This window comes from Zonotrichia leucophrys, chromosome Z, assembly GCF_028769735.1.
Source record: "Zonotrichia leucophrys gambelii isolate GWCS_2022_RI chromosome Z, RI_Zleu_2.0, whole genome shotgun sequence".
NCBI lineage: Eukaryota > Metazoa > Chordata > Aves > Passeriformes > Passerellidae > Zonotrichia > Zonotrichia leucophrys.
This window is the reverse complement of record NC_088200.1, coordinates 11,071,886-11,088,070: the sequence shown is the minus strand read 5'-3', so window position 1 is coordinate 11,088,070 and position 16,185 is coordinate 11,071,886. Positions and strand designations below refer to the sequence as shown.

Sequence of the window (16,185 nt, the reverse complement as noted above, 5' to 3'; positions counted from 1 at the left end):
CCACAAGGATCATCAAGCCCAGCTCCTAAGAGAATGGTCCATAGAGGACCAGACCCATGACCTGGGTGTTCTTAGCACCATGTTCTCATCAACAGAGCACAGGCCCTGCTACTGGCTACTCACCCTGAGCTGAGCCCTCTCAAAAGAAAAGCAACAGCACACATGCCAAAATAATTTATTATTTCGTCTGTGTGGAAATAATCCATGCAGGTTCTACAGGAACACAGGGTGAGTAGCTTTGAATTACTATTTCCCCACCTGTGGTGTGAAAGCTGCTCAGGGTACAGCAAAGACAAAGTGGCCTGGTGGAAGGAACATCCACCTCTGCCCTGACACCAAACCATCCTATGATTAAAGGAAGGCTTTTAAAAACAGAAGAAAGCACAGAGTCCTCCACAAGATAATATTCCTTTTGTGCATCTTCATTTTTTTCCTACATTTTTCCTACAATATTCCTTTTGTGCATCTTCATTTTTTTCCTACATTGGTATTTGCCTTCTTTGTTTAACTCCAGACACAGGCAGTGTGCATGTTTCAGTTTTTTCAGAGTGTTAATGTACAATTCTGAAGACTGTCACTACAGCAAAGTTCTATCTGTTTTTACGTTTCTCTTTTTTGTTTTTGGTGTTCACAGCTCCATTTACAGTTGGTATTGTTGTTGCTCTTGCATGTCCTGTGACTTTCAGGTGATCAAACAATTTATTTCGGGATGGAAATGTACAGTTGCAGGTTACACAGTGGATAGCACCTTCATTCTACAATGAGAAAAAAAAAAAAAACGGAATGCTTCACACTCATATTGAATACATCATCAGTATAATACACCAATTTCTTGCAGACAGTTTCTCCTTGGCAATGAAGCAGGACTAAGCTGTTTGTTTCTATCATCAAGATTTCATTATTCATTAACAATTAAGCACATATTTTTTAACAAATAATTGCAAATATAACTTCATTATATTTCAAAGTGCTTTAAGTAAAATTAAGAATGGAAGCCTTGCAAATCTAAGTAAATCTTTACTATTCAAAGTAAAGGATAGTTTTGATCTCACCTGACCATACAGGTAGGTAATGCTTTGGGCTCTGAGATGCAGTGAATTTAGTATGTCTTAGCTGTAGTTCTACAAAGTGTTCCTCTCTGGCAAGCATCAATATTGAGATAGATGCAAACAGTACTGGCCTGTCAGGTGCTGGGTGGCAACAGCTCTGTCCCCAGCTGTTTAATCATCTGAACTGCCTTGCACACAGAGCCTCACCAGCTCTCCTAGAAATGAAGCTGAGCCCTGTATTTCTCTGTGAGGACAAGAGCTGAAGTTTCAGTTCTATCAAAATCACAGGGACAGAATTGGTGGACTGGAGGTGACCAAAAAATAGCCTTCTCTGTAATTACATGACCCCCACCATTCAGCCCTCCTGTAAAGACAGGCTGAGAAAGATGAAGAGAAGGCTCCAGGGAGAACTCACTGCAGCCTTCCTGTGTCTTAAGGGAGCTTACATAAAGGAGAGAGAGTGACTTTTTATACAGGCAGAGTGACAGGACAACGGGCAATGGCCTTAAACTGACAGAGGGCAGGTCTAGATTACACATTATGAAGAAATTCCTTACTGTAAGGGTGAAAAGGTATTGGCATAGAGAAGTTGTGGATGCTTCATCCCTGGGAAGTGTCCAAGGCCAGGCTGGATGGGGCTTTGAGCAATGTGGTCCACTTCCAACACCTAATGCTATTTTAAGTAGCATAAGTAATTTGACATACCATTGTTGAGCTCTCTGAAGACACCTTAGGAGACTTTTTTGCTTCCTTGGCTTTCTTCCCTTTAGGCTTAGTGCTGCCAACAAAGAGGAGCTAAAATCAGTGCACAGGAACATTTAGCATTTACAAGCTTTTTCAGTTTTCAGTTTTCAATAACTCTGCTGCTTTCCCCTGTTCTTGCTTCCCACAACAAAATGTAAGTGCATCCAGAAAAAAAAAATTAATTTATACAGTCAACTGTTAATCTCAGAATGTTGAATCAGCTCCTAGGAAGTGATATGGTAGCAATCTGCAGTCAAATACCACCTCCAGAGAAGCCCCTGCATGCTTTGTTTAGTATCGTATTTATTCAAACCACTTTTGGTGAGCACCCCCAGAGCCCACATTTGAGAGTAAATCTCTCCTTGTTTGACAATATCAAACATGACACAGTGACTACAATGTTGCAACCAACACACCTTTTTGCTTCACTTTTTGTTTCATTCTCTTGGCTGACATCATCTGTAATGCCTGTGTCCTCTGAACATCTTTGGCCATCATTTACCAACTCCTCTGTTAAGCCACTGTCCTTCTCCATGCTGGGCACCTCCTTTTGTTCAACTGTTTCTTCATCATCACTTTGATCAAAAGAGTTCTCGTAACTCTGTCCAAACAAAAAAAAAAAAAAAATCCAAGTTAAATACTTCCATTTCATTAGTGACTATGTTTATAGTATTATACTCATTTACCTCAAACATGGGTGGGTTGGGAGTAGAGAAAGCCATGGACCCTCTTAATTTTACTGTGTGTTTTCAGTGAGACTGTAACATGTAAAACCTTAGTTATCCTGTTTTGAAAGATGAGGCCACCTGTGGTGAAGGGAAGAAACTTCAATAAAACAGCCTCTGAAACTACAGAAGCTACTACAGTAACTTTTAATTACACATAGGATTCATCCTGTTCTGACTATCATTTCTTATTTCACAGGTAGTGGCTTATAACTTTGCGAAGGGTTAATTATTTAGACTGAAGTTTTCTATGCCAGACAACTGCATTAGGAACCTGGAGCCAAAATAACTGAGCTGACTGAAATTAGGTAGACACACTGTATTTTCCTTCCCTAGCAGATATCAGCAGCTTTTTCCATGTGCCAGATTAGACTCAAGACATTGTTTGGCAAAATATCAACTTCCTGTCTGAAGCAGAATAGCAAAGCTCCCAAAAACACAATAACAAATTTGACCTAACACCACATTAATGGAACTCTTACCACCTCTAGTGCAAAGTCTCAGCTACCTGAAAAAAACTTGGCTAATCCTAACTTCAGGAAAAGAAAATAAAACCCACACAGATTCCCAGTACTCCACAATGCTTGGCAGAGGATGGAGGTGAGGATTTCCCAGCGTAAGACTGCAGCTTGAGCAACGCAAGAGTGGCACCTACTGTCCAGGCTGTAGCAAACTGATGGAACAGAGCCACGGTGACTGTGTGCCACCCCTGCAGTGAGAACAGACCTTCTGGTCTCACACAGAGGAGGAAGGAGTTAACTGAAGCCTCACGGCCTGCACAGAAACATGAAGGTCCTGCCAATATTTGGACTATGCAACTGAACCAGCCAATGTGAAGCCAGGAAGCTTCAGCTGCTTGAAAGTCTCAGAAAAATTTCTTAAGAACAAGAGATAATGATGGAGTGCGAGAAGGCAGAAAAGCTGAACAGAGAATAGGAAATCAGAGGGTAAAGCATGGAAGAGGCAGGATCTGGTACAGACAGCTCACTGGAACAAGGCTAGGACTGAGGAGTAAGTACTTGAAAAGGATGAAGGTTGAGGAAGGCAGACACAGGAGCATGCTGACCATGACACCCCTGCCACTCAAGCCTGAAACAGCTTGCTCTTGGTGAATTTCACCTGCTGCTGTCATATCACACACAGACTCAGATCCTGGAGTAACACAGACTCCAGGTGTTACTTTTGCTTGCAGTTCAGGAAAAAGTTGGAATGGATGTGCTCATTCCAACAGCTACATTGCCAGCAGAAAACCAATACTGTGGCAGTCTTTTTGACCCCCTCTAAATTAGAGATTAAAAAACAACACATTATACCAACTCCTACAACTAAAGCCAGAAGTGACCACCAAATTGAGCTCTTAATGCACCATGGCCACTACTGGTCTTACTGACCAATTCCTTCCATTCTCCCCATCTGCCTGTTTCCATCTGTTCTTCTTATACTTCAGACTACAGCTTTTTTAGAGTCAGCACCACATATTAGCATCTGCACTAACAAAATGAAGTGAGGTCTATGATGTTACTATCACAAAATACGATTATAATAAATCTAACAGAAGTTATTCTGGTGGCAAAAAATAATTTAAAGTATTTTTAATAGTTTAAAATTCTGTGGAATTTCAAGCTCTCCTGTTCTGCAGGACAGAGAAATAATTTGTCAGGAGTTAAATGTGAGTTTTTGGCTTCTTAAGAAAACTGGATTGTAAAGTTCCCAGAGTATGATTACGACTACATACCTTCATTGTTTTCTGCTTCTTCCTTTGTTTCTTTGAGAGCCTGTAAAGATAATTTTTAAATTACCTTTTTTTACAGAAAACCCCCAAAACCTAGGATTTCTAAACCTATAGGATTTCTATAAAAGTATAGCTTGATAGTATAATCAAGCTATACTTTTCCTTGATCCTCTTAACATGGTATTAGGTAGCCACAAAAAGAAAGTTACTCATGCCAGAAATAAAACAATAGGTCTCCCAAACTACTCACTGCATTTAGTAAAACATTTGTTCTGCTCAGACTGAACCCAAAGATACTAGTGAGATAGCTGGAATTGTGCTCTGGCTGTTTAAAAAATTAAGTCGTGTAACAATTCTGATTTTGAGCATGCTCATTTTCCAGTTATGCCACCAATCAATTGACAGTAAGTACCAAATCAATAAGCACTAGCTCTGTGGAAGTCCCTCTCCTTGAAAATAGGAAATCTTTCTTTTCCTTAACATACAATTTTAGGCAGCAGAGAAAATATAAGTCTGTTGTTTTTTGCCACTCAAATGTAGTCATGCACAGGCATGTGTTTTACTGGAACTCTGATGCTAAGAAGTATTTCAAATTGCACAATACTGAGAGCAATGCAGTGGCAAATCATCAGGGGCACCCTCTGAAGGCCACTAAGACTTAGAAAATCATGAGTCATGATAAGATTAAAAACAATTTCAAGTACTTCTGTTTGGGTATGTCTTCTGTTTCTTCCTCCTCTTTGGTCTGTATTCCATCTGCATCATCTAAAGACACATCAAATTTCCCTTCCTCCTCTTCCAAGTGCTGTCGTAACAGCGATACCATTTCTCGATGCTTCTTTGATTTCTCGTGATTCTTCATGCTGTGAAGGCCAGATTGTTACTGCAGGTTACTCTGAGCAAACATAGTTATATTTACATAAATTAACAACAGGCCCATTATCCAGCACTACTAAGTATGGAAAATTCTGCACTGACAATGTCTTTACTGGAAAGACAACACTCATCATTATGTGAAGTTAAAAATTCTCTAAAATGCAGTTTTAAATAACTTAAAATCCAACACCTTCACCCACAAATCCCCAGCCACAAATACTTACGCTTTCTCAGTTTTTAACAATTTGTCACAAGCAGGGCAGTAAAGACCATCAACAAGTTCAGCTTCTTCAGTTTCATCATTCAGTTTGTCTGAAGAGATCAGCAGGAATCAGAGAGACAAACTCAGATCAGCAATTTTTGAACAAGATGCTCTTTAAGCCCCAGAAAATAGTCACAGCACTGACATTCAATTTCTCCAGTACTACTGACACACAGACAGCTCAAGATCACCTCAACAATCAGACACTGGTATAAATTAACAGCTGCAGCTTGTTCAAAGAAAAACACCAGAGAGGGACAGACTATAGTCCAGCATCCTCAGAGGGAGGGAGTGAGTTGCATTACGTCAGAACTGTGGATTTGAGGCTGTAAGTGAGCCACACTCATACTGCAGTGACTCAGTAGATATCACCTCCACACACACCATACCTTCAATGCTTTTTGTCTCCTGTTCTTCTAATGCATCTTCACCACCTGATCCATCTCCAAATTCCTTTTCATATTGTGCCTCCATCTCTTGCAGCTCTCTCTCCAGATCTGACATAGTTACCCAGCTCTGCTCTTTGTACTGCTCAGCAAGCCTGCAAGCAGAATACAGTAACTTCTACACTGTGTCCCTGAGATGGGAACTAGGGGAACAGTGTAACTAAAGATAACTTCTACCTAAAGATAATTGTTCTTCTTCCGCATCACAGGAGGAAAGTTCTGAACATATGATGGAGCACACAATTGGAAATCTGAGTTAATTTGTGATGTCAGTGGGCACCTCTGCACTGTAAGCAGATTTATTAACATAGGTGGGTCCTGGTTGAATTTCAGGCAGAACATGCTGAGCAGCATGGTCAGTATCAAGCTGACAGCAAGGAAGTCATCTCAACCTACTCTAAGATCCAAACTTACAGTAAAACAGGGCGCCCCCAATGAAGGGAATGATTGGTATCTGACTTTATTGATTCAGAAGGCTGAACTCTGAGAGAGATAATTATGTCTCCCTGTTCAGAGAATGTGAATGCCACACAAACTCAAAAAAATACAGGACAACAAAATCCACAAGCACATTACTCCTTGACTGTGCTATAGGAATGTACCATCTCAGTTTACCCAGTTTAAGTGTGCCCCAAATTACCAAATATGGCATCACAGGACAGTTGAATTTTGTTCCAGCTGGCTTCTTGTTTCAGAATTATCGAGCCAGTTGTCATTAAATGCATGACCCTACTTTATTGTCCCGAAAGGGTGAATGCATATGTATATATACAGAAAACCAGTACATAATATACTCCATTTATGTTATTACCTAATTTTAATGATATCTGTTATTTTGCAAGTGCATTCTTAATAAGAATTTAAGCTCCTTCCTCATATGTGCAGGCAAACAGTTCTTCCAGTTGAAAAAAATTAATTTGGGCTATGGTTGGGAGACCATTTTTATTCTAGCAAAAAAGCCAAACTTTGGCACTGCATTTAGTCCAAGGAAAGGATCCTTCCCAAAGAATTCAGAGGGAAGACAAAGATAAGCTCATTATCCCTTCTTTCTTCTTGGCAGGTACACCTCCAAGGCAGATGAAGGTGATCTAAGTCCAGGTCATTCTCTCTTATTCTACAACTTACATTCTATTTTCTTTAAAGGAAAATAGGTAATAAATTTCATTTCCCCCGGTAAATAAAAGCACACTTGGTTCTGTGCTATTATAGCCAGTTACTCACAGCACCCAGATAAGCATTCCCCAGTTATCTTAGACCTCTGTACAAGTCAGAACAAACTCAGAAACCTGAGTTTTAAAAAGCTCAGACTTGAGACCAAAATTAATATGTAAAATTTTCAGGGGTGTTTAAAAGAGCAAGTGGAGCTGCTACTATTAGAATCTAAGTCTATACCATATCCTCATGGATAATTTCTTCAAGTTTAAAAAATAATAATTTGTTTGACATGTACATACTTGGCTTGTTTTAGCTTCTGTTGCCTCCGAAATTCTTCTGCTTTCCTAGTTTTTTCTGCATTTTGTTCTTCCACAAGTTTTCTGTGAGCCTGTACTCTTTTATCCCTCTTACGAATAAAGGCTACTAGCTGACGGATCAGCTCATTCCTCTCTTTCCTTGCTTTCTCCCTCGTTTTCTTGTTCTCTTTTTCCATAGCTCGTTTCTCCCAGCGGTTTGAGGCTTGTCGTGTGTCATACTCTTCTTTCCAAGCAAAGTTTTTCTGTGTACAGAAACTCTGCCAATATGCATAGAAAGGGTGGACTACCTACAAGAAAAAAAACAAAAAGTAAGTCACTTGTTGAGGAGGTGTGGAGAGCCTGGTTCAAGCATGGCTTAAATGCGCATGGGCGTCCACGGCCCTGGAATCTGGCTAGCTGGTGAGGGGCGAAGGCCGGTGCCCCTGCGCATCTGAAGCCAGCCCCCCTCGGCATCTTGGCCTCGGGCTGAGCTGGGGGATAGCTCGGAGCAGCGTGGTGAGAGACGAATTAGGAGGCGACCACTTGCTGGGGGTAAACTGTCGGTTTATTACAGAAGAACCAACAAGGAGGGGAAAACACCCAGCAAATGGCCCCGAACAGGGGGCAGGAGAGGGTTTTAAGGGAAAAGGGGGGAAGAAGGCAGGGAAACCCGGCTATCCAATAGAAATACATATTTGGAGGTACGAAAAATAACTGATATACCAAAGTAACCAACTGTTATAAATCATAGGAGGGGCTCCGGGGCTACAGCCAACCATAACTCCCAGAGAAAAGAAAATTCTCAAAACCTGGGAGGAGAAAAAGGGGTGATTGACTGGACCCAAGGAGGAGACAACTTTCACTTTATAAGAGAAACCAGGGGAGGAGCAGTTTCATTTCCATAGCAACCTAACTGACAGGGTAGCAGCAGGAAGTCCTGGGAAAGGAAGAAACCATTTAATACAGAAAATAGGGGAGCAACTAACAAACTTAAGAACACACCACAGCACTTAAAGAAAGAGGCCATGAAGGGATTCAGCTAAGGGAAAAAAGCAGCCTTTCCGAGCCTTGATTCTGTAAATAATTAGGTTATCAGCCACCTTTTATATAAACAACAAGATTCTCAGACCGTTCTGTCCTTGGCTGCTACTGGGAACAGATGGCCAGTCTGGGAATAGATATGAAGGTTTTGAGAACTTTTCATATCATGGTGAGAACACTGATCTTGCTTTCAGTAAACTAACTTCAGGTATTGTAAACAAAAGGAGGAGCTGAAGTTTTCTCTACAGCCTATCAGGAGCTCAGATTTTGCAATATGCATGAAGTGAATTAACACTGTTTTAAAAGGTGTCTAATTTGATCAATAAACTGGAGTCGATGCTGATCAACAAAGGTGGGTCGCTCCCTTCACTTCAACAAGGAGGGACAGAAAAACCAGAGAAATAATTCATGTTATGAACAAAAATTCAGTTAATATTTTTTTGTGAGAAAGAGTTACAAGGACACAGCCAGGTCTCAGGCTCTGCCAGGATTCTTAGCGCTTTGTTATTGTAATACCGGGTCGTTAAGGCTTATCTCCTTTTTTGTATTAGTAAAAAACCTGGCTGGGTGCAGTGGATGACCATTCCCCGAGGCTGTGCTCTCTTACAGCATAGGGAAGACACCTGAGAGGGTGGGGGGGATTATGCAAAGTGACTCCAAAGTCCAGAATGCTTTGTGAGACCCCGACTCCAGAAGCACAGAGAAAACCCCAAAAACAACGAGGCAAATAAGAGTTGAGAGACTAAAGTGATGTCTGGACGTGAGGAGCTGAGTGCTGAGCCTGCAGAGATGCTGAACACCTTCGGAGCCCCTCTCGCCCTGAGCAGGGAGTGGTCCCAACGCCGGGACCAGGGTGGCCACCGAGGCTCAAAAGCAACATCTGACGGGGACCTCACGCCCTAAGGCTCCCACGAGGACTGGATCCCCCGGCTCTACCCCTAGTGGACGGAGCTGCGCATATCCTCCTCCTCTGCGTCGCCCTGGGAGACGCGACGGGGACTGCAGCCCTGCCGAGCCGCCCAATCCTGAGCTGATCACTTTTAATAAAGGCATTATAAAGGAGAAGAAGTCTCCTGGCCCTGTTTATTTCAATTCAGAGCTTCTGTAACCCTTTTTTCTGAACAGGCCACAGTTTTGTCTCAGAGCAATGAAGATTTAGAAAAATTCCTAACATCATCCTTGAAGTCTGAAAGCAACAACCTCATCTAAACTATTACAAACTGCAACTTCTAAAAATATCCCCATGCAGGATTGGATCACGCTGATACTAGTGTCCAGTTACTTAGCTGTCCTGTATTTCTCCTGTCAAACTGAAAAGCACAATCAGAATCACACATGCTGCCTGCAAGCTGGTACTTACCTACAAACATCAAACACACATTAAACACACACTCCACAGTACACAACACCAGAGGTCAGCCACACACTTGCACAGCATAAAAAAAGCAGCAAAACAAAAAACAAATACATAATGCTATTTCTTCCTTGTATATTCTCTCCACTTCCCAAGTAAGAGAAATGAAAAGCCCTTGATGACACAACAGCAAGGAGGTGTGACTTGCACAGTTTAAGAAATGGCTATGTGAAGAAACATTTACTCCTGTTTTGTTAGTAAACTACATGACTGTAGGCTAGAATTATTCCCCCTAGCTTTCACATTAGAATAAAAAGTGATTGTTACTTATTCTCCTCCCTTTTACTATTCATGTGTAAGTGCTGGACTAATAACATGACCTCAGAATCACTTTGGGTTTGTTCTTTATTTCTCTCCAAATAATTATTGCCCTTCTGTATATTTGTATATTCAGCAATCAAGATATGCCTAATCTCCCTTCTTACATTACTTGTACCATCAATGTTCCCTTTTACTACTCACTTCTATTTGCCCAACTGCTCATACTTTGGGATACCTCATAGAAGTATTTAACTTCATGGTTTAATGTTTTTTTAGTCAGTTCTGTTCTTCCTCTGCCATTTTTATTCACAGAAACTGTGAATAAAACGATCAATTGTTATTCACAGGAACAACCCAACAATAACTTCCAGCAGCCTAGCTACATGTGAAGTTCATGGCTGTGGCTTCCGGCAGGTAAGTCACTACAATTTTTCTCAGCTATCACAAAATATAACCAATAAACATTCATATTTCATCCAATAACCTACGTAATATTCGACTACCTACCAGAGATTTCTGCTTCAGAAGAGGATACTTTCGTGCAAAAGGATGCACACCCACCAACTGATGACAGGGACCATCCTCCCCTTCACCAGATGTATAGGGTGGGACACTCCCCATTCTCAGCAGCTACCTTAGCAACCTGCACATGTCTGGCACTCACCAGCAGCCTGTACAGCAGCCCTTGCTGAACTCCCAAGTGGATTTTGTTTTGCCTACTACTTGTACCTGAAGCTGATCATTTTTGTTGACGTGCAAGTCTTCTCTTCCCATGAATGCTTGTGAACTCATGGCCTTAAGAACATCTTTCCTGGCTGCCTGGCTCTGACCAAGCTGCCTCTCATGCTTCTTGTGAACTTACAAAGCAGACCAAACCAGAGAGCATTCACATCACATAGTTTAAAGCCTTTGTATAGTTTTTGTAGCTCCCTTCTAAAACTCCTTTCCCATTATATTCCTACTGCGTAGAGAAGTGAGCACTGCAATGCTGGAATCCTCTGACAGTATAATCTCTTTGTCTGAATATAAGACAACAGGGAAAATTACCTTTCTACTTACCAGAAGCTATTTCCTATAAAATACCCCTAGGAATCCCTGGGGGGGGGGGGTAAAGTGAGCACGCTGCTTCCAGAACAGCGTGAACTAGGCAGATGTCAAAGCATGTTGATCAGAATTCCAGTCCTTTCTGCACTTATTAATTGACATAAGCACTAAAGCTATTTTGAGTTTATAATCTTATCTGTCCCATGGACTCAAAAGAAGCAGTTTTCAAAAGATGTGTCAAGATAACGATATTAGAAGACATATTTTAGTGGGTCCAGAGATACTATGTATTCTCCTTGGGAAAGATTTCCATTTGTTAAGCCATCCTGTAACTTCTCCCCATATCCAAACACCCTTTCTGGCACTTCTCAAGAAGTTTGATTTGTAACTTTTGTTTCCAACTCCAGTCAAGTTTTGTACCACTGAAGCTACTAACTTTTAAGGCATGAATCAATTCAAATTTCATAAATAATTATCCTTACAGAGAAAGTGACAGGGAGAAGTACCACACTAGAAGTAACATTTGAGTGCACTTCATACTGTGCAGTTACTCCCTAGGGAAAGTGTTATCACCTCATTTTTTAATTTCAACACAGGTAACTGGTAACCTTAAAAAAAATCCTAAATCTGATAGTGTGATATATTATAACAAATAGTTGGCAAACCAGGTGACAAGAATTCAAGAGTCATACAAGTACCCATACACCTTCTTTTCTTTCTTCACAGAGGAAAGCATGCAATTTTTTCTGAATCAAATCTGACTACAAACAAATTGCAGGTGACAATGTGATCATAATGGCAGCTCACACTGCCAGTCGAAATCACATCTACTTTCTAAAGGCTGTGCTACACTAAGTGCTATGCAGCTTGCCTGTTTGAGGCAAGATGCTACATGTTACAGGAAAAAAATTAGCTCAGTACCCCTGTCTGTAACACAAGTTGCGTTAAACACTGGTAAACTGCTCTCATCAGGAAACAAAGAAAACATCCATTCATTTGCTTTATAGGTCTTGCACTAGACTCAAGTTCCACTGGCATAATTGATGGTTGTCCCTGAGAAGCATCTGTCTGACAACTCACCCAGCAGGCCTGGCTAATACTGTACTCCAGCAGGAAATACCAATTTTAATTCACATAAATATGAATCAGACCACAAGCACTTCCTTTGCAGTAATGGTCTACAATAGTAGAAAATAACCACAGATGCATGGCATTCAGAGATCAGAGGCACCCCTCCTTTGGGACAAAGTAATGGTTTAACTCCTGCAGGTTTACCTGCAGTTCAGTTTTACACTTGCCCTTACCGTATCATAGTCACTATGGGAATATCCAAACATAGGGAATTCTTCAATATCTTCCTCTGTCATATATTCCAGCTCTTCCTTCGCAATCTTCTCAAAAACTTGTCGATACACTGTAAAGAATCCCTGAAACAAACAAACAAACAAATAAATAAAGCTTTTGCGTGGCACAGTAACAGATGTACAAATGCTCAGGTGCTGTCTATTTTAGAGAAAGGTTGCTACACTGCAAGAACAACTCAAAACCAGAATAAAGGCCTTGTGAGCACTTGCTGAGGTACAAGACCCTTCCTAACAAAATTCCACTATTTCTCATGCCTTTTATTTCCACCTTCCTCACACAGTCTCTGTCTTCCTCACACATGTAGTTAAACACCGATTTTAAAAGAAAATTTCCATATGCTGGAGATGGTGATAAGTTCCTAGTTACACCAGATCAAGTTTTGTGGAAGCTCCAGACATAAAATTCACTATTAAATATCTTATATTTTCCTAAATTAATATGTTACTAACTGACTACCAGTACAGTAACAGAAGGACAGGTAAGTATTTCCTCTGGTGGATGCTTTTCTAATCACCTGGAGCTTTTCAATATATTAAATATTATTAGTGAGTATTTTAAAATCCAATGGGAAATTCAAAAATCCAATAGGGAATTCAATTACAGCAAGGACACCTTCCCCCAAAGGCTATTGTTACATTGCTTTTCTGTTGTTTACAAGATTCTTGCTTGAGAAAGTTATTTCTAAATAAACAGATGGTATGGCAAAGCCCTGGAATCCTTCACTATATGAGATAAATAAACAATATGCACACATCTGTAGTTGTACAACATAGCTGGACATTTTGATTAAGTAATTGTTGGACAATAGGCAAGATTAAAGCCTCCTTATACATCCAGGTTAAGTTTCCTCTTGGATTTGTGTAAGCTGTGCTAACAATTCTACATATAACTTTAACACAAAACAAATGCTTACACTTATAATGAAACTTAAGCTGATCAATTAAAGATTAATTTATAGCTTACCTTTTCATCATCCCCATATCCAGAGTAGCAGCTAACAGTGAAGTAGTGCAGCAGATCCAAGCTATCATCTTGATAGTCTCCATCAACTCCTCCTTTCAGCAGAGCCTCCCTGTGACTATCATACCTGGAAAAAATCCACAGCATCAAGGATGTAGAAACATGGAACATCCCACAGTGCTGATAAACTAACACAGTACACCTATAACATCACTGTATAGCTTAACCCACTGTCTGTAACTTGTCTCTCACATACAAAGTCTTCAGAGAGAAAAAACTGACAGACTCAGTAGGTGTTCCCTCTTAACCTTTATTTTATCTGCAATATGTATAGCAATAATTCCTCAAGAGCTACCTACCAGTGAATCACATTTGAAAGATGCCTCACAAAACTTTCAGAAAGGGGTAGGGCATTATTTAAATCACCCAATATTTGCAGGCACTCAAAAAACCCCAAATCATACCCAAGCACATAAAAACTGGAAAACAGCCTAGTATTCTCAAGGAGGACAAACTCAGGAGAGGTGGGTTTGGCTGTGTAACCTGGTAGATGCTTCAGACCGTGTGAAAAAAAAGCTACACAGAACATTTAGAATAGCGATCCCTTAGAGATGTGTATGTGTGTATTTCAAATTAGAACGGGACACCTGTACGCACTGCCCGGGGCCTGAGGGCTGACCAGGGCTGCGCTGAGGAGCCGCTCGGGGAGGAGGCGCAGGCCCAGCCCGGCTGTCGGCAGGGCGCTGCTGGGGCCCAGCACGCCCTCAGCTCCCGGCACACCACGAGGAGGGTGAGAGGGCGAGCGTGCCCCTCCACGGGGCTGCAGGGCTCCAACTCCGGCACAACCTAACATCAGCCGGCTGCCCCTGCCCACGCCTGCCCTCGCCACCTTGCAGCAAGGCCCAGGAGCAGCACAGGACAAGCCCTGGCAAGCCCGGGCTAAAAAACCTCAGCCAGGCCAAGCGCCGCTCACCAGGCCCGTTCCTGTGGGTCGCTGAGCACGTCGTACGCCGCCTGGATCAACTTGAACTGCTCCGCTGCCTCCTCCGCGTTGTCGAGGTTTTTATCTGCAGGACAATTTAACGAAACCGGTCAGCGGTGGTCGGGCTCGGCGGCAGCAGCCGCCCCGCCGCCCCCGGCACCGAGCCAGGCGGCAGCGCGGTGCCCCCGCGCCGCGCGGAGCCGGGGCCGGGGCCGGGGCCGGGCCCGGGCCGTACCCGGGTGCCAGCGCAGCGCCAGCCGGCGGTACGCCCGCTTCAGCTCCTCCTCGGCGGCGTCGCGCCTCACGCCCAGCACCTCGTAGTGGCATTTCATGGCGATGGCGGCGGCGGCGGCAGGCGGGACGGGGCGGGGACCCCGGGACAGCGGGCACTGCCGCTCGCGCCGGGAGGGGCGAAGCGGCAGCGGGAGGAGCGAGGCGGGAGGGGAGGGACCTGCGGCGCGGTGTCGGCCGGCTGCCGGCGGCACCTTGGGAGTGCTTCAAACACGGCGTGTCCGACTAACCGGATACCTTGTGCTGGAATGCACAGCATCAGTGAGGGCGGAAAAGATCTCCGAGATCATCGAGCCCTATCCGTGACCCAACACCACCGTGTCAACCAGACCGTGGCACTGAGTGCTACTCCAGGGTTTTCTTGAACACCTCCAGGGACAGTGACTCCACCCTCCCTGCACAGCCCATCCCAATGTCTAATCCGGCTTTCTGTGAAGAAATTATTCCTTATGTACAACGTTAACGTCCCCTGGCACGGCTTAAGGCCAATGCTCTTGTTCTATTGCCGGTTGCCTCAGAGAAAAGTCTGACTCCAACCTGGCCACCCCTTCCTTTCAGGGAGCTGTAGAGTGCAATGAGATCTCCCCTGAGCCTCCTCATTGCCAGGATAAATACCCCTGCTTCTCTTACGACCTGTGCTCCAGGCTTTGTTGTGCTTCACAGCTTGGTTTTCCTTTTCTGAATTTGCTCCAATACCTCAAAGTCCTTCCTGAACTGAGGAGCCCAGACCTGAACACACGACTCATGGTGTCACCTCACTAGTGCTGAGCACAGGGGAAGAATAGCTTCCCTAGGCCTGCTGGCCACGCTATTTCTGAAACAGATATTTCTGATTCCTGTGGGCGTTGAGGAGCTCAGTGGCACAGTGCACCAGCACAGTGCACATTCTCAAGGTATCTTTTCTTTATACCTATGGTCTTCAGAGATTTTAGCATTGGTCCAAGTTGCTTTCCTTCTCTAGGTCACATGTGTATCAGTGGGCACTACACAAACTGAGTTTTGGATGATACAGCAAGATCTGGAGGCCCTGATCTCACAGTAAAATCTGGAGGTCCTAAACTCAGTGTTTAATCCAAACATGGCAAATTGAACACAAGCCAGCAGTGTCCTGGCAGCCAGGAGGGCCAGCCCTGTCCTGGGGCATCAGGCACAGCATCACCAGCCGGGCAAGGGAGGGGATTGTCCTGCTCTGCTCTGCACTGGGGCGGCCTCACCTCGAGTGCTGGGGCAGCTTTGGGTCACCTCAACATAAGAAGGATATAAAGCTATTGGAGTTTATCAGGAGGAGGGCAGCTTAGATTGAGAGAGGTCACAGCAGCTGAAGTTACGTGTCTTGTTCAGGTTGGAGAGGAGGCTGAGGGGGGATCTCCCTCCAATACACACCTTTGTCACAGGAGGTTTTGGCTGGTATAGAGTCAATTTTCATCACAGTAGCAGGTAGGGAGCAGTGTTTTGGATTTGTGCTGAAAACACAAATGTTGTGTGGATAGTAACAGAAATGCTTGCATTATTGCTGAGCAATGCTCAGACTCACAGCCTCCT

At 43.2% G+C, this 16,185-nt stretch overlaps 1 protein-coding gene across 1 annotated transcript; it reads right to left on the bottom strand.

Annotated features, from left to right (window-relative positions):
- Positions 1-159: 159 nt before the first annotated feature.
- DNAJC21 (DnaJ heat shock protein family (Hsp40) member C21) lies at positions 160-14,772 on the bottom strand. The gene is made up of 12 exons (XM_064736174.1): positions 14,588-14,772; positions 14,344-14,437; positions 13,374-13,497; positions 12,350-12,472; positions 7,289-7,593; positions 5,778-5,929; positions 5,351-5,438; positions 4,955-5,113; positions 4,254-4,293; positions 2,210-2,394; positions 1,755-1,827; positions 160-755 (listed from the first exon to the last, which is right to left on the bottom strand). Exons 1-12 carry the CDS (start codon positions 14,682-14,684, stop codon positions 591-593), a joined length of 1,605 nt encoding a protein of 534 aa, XP_064592244.1. The 5' UTR covers positions 14,685-14,772; the 3' UTR covers positions 160-590.
- Between the last annotated feature and the right edge of the window lie 1,413 nt (positions 14,773-16,185).